General features: G+C 35.5%; 1 protein-coding gene across 1 annotated transcript in view; it reads left to right on the top strand.

Annotated features, from left to right (window-relative positions):
• LOC121388079 (C-type lectin-like) overlaps positions 1–3,282 on the top strand; it is a 3,826-nt gene extending 544 nt beyond the window's left edge. Inside the window, exons 2-3 of the mRNA XM_041519289.1 lie at positions 1,667–1,852; positions 2,995–3,282. Of these exons, the coding sequence (XP_041375223.1) occupies positions 1,667–1,852; positions 2,995–3,212 (404 nt within the window). The 3' untranslated portion in view covers positions 3,213–3,282. The remainder of the gene's footprint in view (positions 1–1,666; positions 1,853–2,994) is intronic.
• The last annotated feature ends 1,993 nt before the right edge of the window (positions 3,283–5,275 follow it).

Genomic DNA, 5,275 nt, shown 5'->3' with positions numbered 1-5,275 from the left:
TTACTAAACTATTTTTTCATATTATATTGAATAAAATTAATTAAGGGCCAGTAAATATTTTCAGCATAACCATTTATTCCGATGTAATGTGTTGACATTGCGGTACGTTCTTAAACTTAATTATTTAAAGAACAATTTAGAGCAAACACAATTATAAGTATCGTTACGAGCCAACATGTATCAAATCTCTGTCGAATGTGCACATCTGTAGATTTCTTAAATGCACCTAAACCGCACCGTGTCCGTGTATTGTGGTCAAGTGTTGCCGAAACTGGAACCAGAACATGCCAAAATAATATGATACTAGTAGAAAGTGACCAACAGACTACTGAACCTTGTGTTGATTATATAACAAGGCCATCGGCTATGCCGTTCCATCTTCCAATCATACATCTTTTTTTCCCTACCACGTTTGTTTATAGTTTCCTATTTCCCCATAACACATGTTAAAGACAGTCTTTTTTTTTGCATCCAACACCCAACCCCAATGTGGATGCCCCCAATATTAAATCATGGATGGGCCAATGAACCAGATCGCGGTTTTTTTATTGGTTTTTTTACAAAAATGTTGTACTGAATACAAAAATTGATGGAGCAGTAAGACATAAACGTAGAGGACGAAAAAAACATTGTCAAAGATAATTTATATGCATAAGAAAAGCTATTAAGTGATACAGTTAAAGACTACTATGTTAGTGTTTACATTACATTAAATAGCATATCATAACATAACTTGTCTTGGCAAAGAGACGGAATACGCAAAAGGTACATGTTCTTAAGGCAAAATTTCGACAATAAATTGATAGTATATACGAGATAGAACTGTAAAATAACAGTTACGGCTGTCGCACTGTCAGACAATATTGTTATGGTAACATTTCCATACATCTTATATGAACATATAGCATTGTTTAAATTTATTTTAAAAATAATTAAAGTGACTTACAAATACTGATGGGAGGGTATAGCATTCCAGCCACGAAGATATACAAGACACACCTTTACAAGTATAGTATGAATTACAGGCTAAAACATGATATGAGAGTACCCGTAAATGTTCAAATGTCACAACCTATTCACCAATCGTGTGGAAATTACACATTTACGGCATTTCGCTGTAAAATATGTCTGGTTGAGGCCTTCGGACATTTGTTGAGATATTCTGAATAAAGTTGAAGTCGTTGGGCGTAGGTTTGGCGAGATGCAATCTCAATACTGCGAACTCTCGATTTGTTAGTATCAATGTAAATAATAACTATCAACAGAAATATATTACGAGTAAAGATCTATAAAATCAAATGTGAGGATAACCCAAATGAAGACTTCATATCGTTCTACTCAGAATTTTAATACCTGTATATCCAAAGGGTTTCTGATCGTACTGCAATAAACGTATACCTGGCAATGTACAGTTATAATATATGGCATCTGAAACATATTGAATGCACAGGCCACTGGTATTCTAAGTTTGAAAATGTAATTATTACGTACATTATGAAAATGTACAATACAATGTATTTAAATCTACAATTTTAGTTCTTTAAAATATATTATCTGTAAACATGTTACAACAGAAACAAAGTCAAGAGGGTATTTCGAATGACACATGTATTATGCATATGTATTATTTAGACACAGATACTGACAGAGGTAAATATATTGGCAGGTGACTGTCCAGTCGAAGACGGGTACGCACTAATTCTACATCTGAACTTGTGCTTCAAGGCGTACCCCAAAAAAGACTGGTGGATCAGAGCACAAAACTCTTGCCGTAATAAAGGAAGCAGGTTGATCATCTTGGACACGGAAGAAAAACATACAGCCGTCAGAGAATACATCAAAACAAATATCGGTAAATCTATCTGTGTACAAGGGAGTTAAATGGACTTCCACCAGGAATGATTGTCCTGTAATGGTACATCATTTCATTTTGTTTTTATTTTGTTTCCGTTTTTTTTATATATATTTTGTATAATGTTTTCCACAAAGTAAACACTTCCATGAATTGCCAGTATCGGTCAAGTCGTCTTTCTAGCGAGATGTAGACGTTCTAAGACAGTTTTCTCTCTTGAAACATCCTCAAAAGTTCCTTCGGTGAGAGTTCATGTCACGGCCCATCCTGAAATCCCATACAGAGTGTATTGTACTAGGGCGTGGCAATCCGTCTATAGATAAATCACTGCCACCGATACATGAGTTTGTTTTATTTAACGACACCACTAGAAAACACTGATTCGATGTCAAACATTTGGTTACCATGACATATAGTATAAGAGGTAAACCGCTACATTCGTAGTAAGGGATGTTTCATATGCACTTTACCACAGACATGACGGCACATATCCCGGCATTCGTGGTGTAATGGCTGAGATGAGAAAACAACAATCAGAGAAAAACATTTGGGAGAATGGGTCTAATGAGATTACTCCATCCTATGACCAAGCACCTCAGGCGATTCGTGGAGGAAGTTGCAATGTTTTAAAAGCATTCTATCAATTCGGCCTTGTAAAAGAGGTTACTGTTTGTCAGGCCAGATCAGATCATAGGTTTTAACGTACACATTCAGAACAAACTGTTGCAGCACACGCCTGTCGTGGGCGCAGGTGTTGACGTTCGCCGGCTCCTCCTTCGAGGAAAGGATGCTGTTTGCCTTTTTATTATCGATATTAATTAACACTTCATTTACACATTTACCTTAGTTGCCACCCAATAGCAAACACTGACTTTTATACACCTTTAAAATATACTTTCCTTAATATTAGTATTGTATTATTCTTTTCCCCACAGCTCTTTACACTGGTTTTACATAATTATATAAGTTTTATTCTAATGTAAACAATCTTTCCATATACTTGCCTTTCCTGACACCCAATAGCTGGTGTGTATTTTGTGCTGGGTTGTCGTCATTCATTAATTTATTCAATCATTCTTATTATTGCACATATGAGTCGAGGTATTAGATTGGCTAATGGTGTATTTCTTATTATTGCACAGATGAGGCGCAGTATTGGATTGGCTTGAATGATATATTAGAAGAGAGTGTGTTCCTCTGGAAGAATGGAAACAATGCCAACTTCTCAGTGTGGGGCCGCACTAGTCCGAACAATGAATGGAAGAGAGAAGATTGTGTTATGTTATCTGTTGAGCACAACTGGTGGAATGATGTTAACTGCAAACTTGATTATAAGTACATATGCGAACATTCAATCTGATTAAATTGCAAGTAAACAAATACCACACCACATGAGTGAATTGAATAATTACACAAAAGAATAAAATTAAGTGATAAAATATGTGTTGTTTTGTATACATTAATATCTTGTTACGTACATAGCAATTTAAATGTGAATCTACAGCAACCACATAGTGATATTCTGTGAAACGTTTATTTTCACCCCTGCGCGTGCTGTAACCTCTCCGTGGTGCAGAGATGTAACATTCTCTTTGAGAATGGCCAATACAGCACAACTCCCATTTTGGGGCACCTTGTTGGCCGTGAGGTGCATCCCGCAATGCTGGATGATGACTGAGTTGGGGACATATCTGCGGATATGTTTTCTGGCAGCACACCACTTTAGCCTGGTTAATCGCCAGGTCATGCCAACCTGTAGATCAAACAACCTTTATGCTCTTGTTGTGTTGTTCAACTTTATATATAACAATTAAATTTCTGAGAAACAAAACAATTAATAAATTTAATTACAAAAATGTACAAGTAAAGAACAGCCATTTTTTATTACAGTAAAACCTCTCAAAAGCGGACCCTCCTTAAACCAGATTTACCTGAAAACCGAACGTTTTTTTGTGGTCCCTTCTACATATGTCTTACTTGGTCTTGAGGGTGTCCGGTTTAGAGTAGTTTCACTGTACTTCGTTTCCGAAATGTTCTTGATCAAACATCAAACCATTAACGAAATATCCGTCCAAACTTGGTATGAAAACATTGCTAAGAATGCATTTAATGTTTGTTTTCACGTATATATGACAAATCTCTGCAAAATAAAAACCAAAGGACACTTTTGGCTATTCGCTCCTAGGTGTGTTTCTTCGATATGTAAAATCTGGAAAAACGAAGCTAGCTTTAAAAAAAGAGATGAAAGAAATATATATGTTGGGTTTTTTTAAACTGGTGAACCAATACAATGTTTCTCTGAAGTAATGATTTTTTTTTGCAAAATCAAATACTATCGTAGCTGCTATAATCAACCGATTTATTCCGACATTAATAATTCCTATTACTGTCTTGACGTGTATGAATTATGAAGAAAACCTAATATATATTTATATATCGTGATAGATATCCCAAGTTAGAAGAAAAAAGGAATTGGAAGAAAGGAATTATACAAAAGAAACTTCCACTGATGTCTTTCCTCTCATTCCAGAATATTCTTTGAGTTCTCGTTGAATTAGATAATTGAGTACAGCAGTGCTTCAAAAGAGAATAAACAAACGCATTTACATTTACATCCTATCTCGTCAGTGGAGTGCAAATCTCAACACAAAGACTTAACGGCGTCCATTGTCCATATGAGCATGATTATATTTGTTTCAAATCACTGGGAAATACAATTAATATCTGGTAACAAAGAGACCCTTCAAAGGCAGGTTATCTAGAACAATGTTAACGCCATCCTGTGCATTAATCATAAAGGTGTATGGCATACCAGATTCCAGATTAATTCTTGGATGATGCAGGATTCCATGTTGATGCGTATCGTGCGGCTTGCTGCTGCTCTGTGTTGTGTTTTTCCAACACTGGGGTACGTGTGACTAAACCACAAACACACACACAAACGCGCACACACACAGACAGATAGAGAGATAGAGAGAGACAGAGACAGAGACAGACATGCATGCATGCATGCATGCATACATACATACATATATATATATATATATATATATATATATATATATATATATATATATATATATATATATATCTCTGAAGGCACCACAGGATAGACCTGTGATGTCACATATTTAGAAATGTGATATTTTTTATTTTATTGTTTACACTCTGCAATCGTGGAATATTTATTCCTAAGAAAGCATAATTTATCAACTTCATTTAATGGCCTGGCCTATCATAATGATTTGTTTTTAACACGACCGTTATAATACAGACTATCTGTTTGGACAGCATAGGTTATTCCCATGGACCATTCAAATGTTATTAACAGACACTGAATTCTGTTTCCTACGTATCTTCAGAAACCAGGTCGAATACAATCAACTAATAAACGAGCCGAGTTTCTGAGACAGTTAAATCGTA

Source organism: Gigantopelta aegis, chromosome 14 (genome assembly GCF_016097555.1).
Source record: "Gigantopelta aegis isolate Gae_Host chromosome 14, Gae_host_genome, whole genome shotgun sequence".
NCBI lineage: Eukaryota > Metazoa > Mollusca > Gastropoda > Neomphalida > Peltospiridae > Gigantopelta > Gigantopelta aegis.
This window is presented reverse-complemented; position numbering and strand designations above follow the sequence as displayed.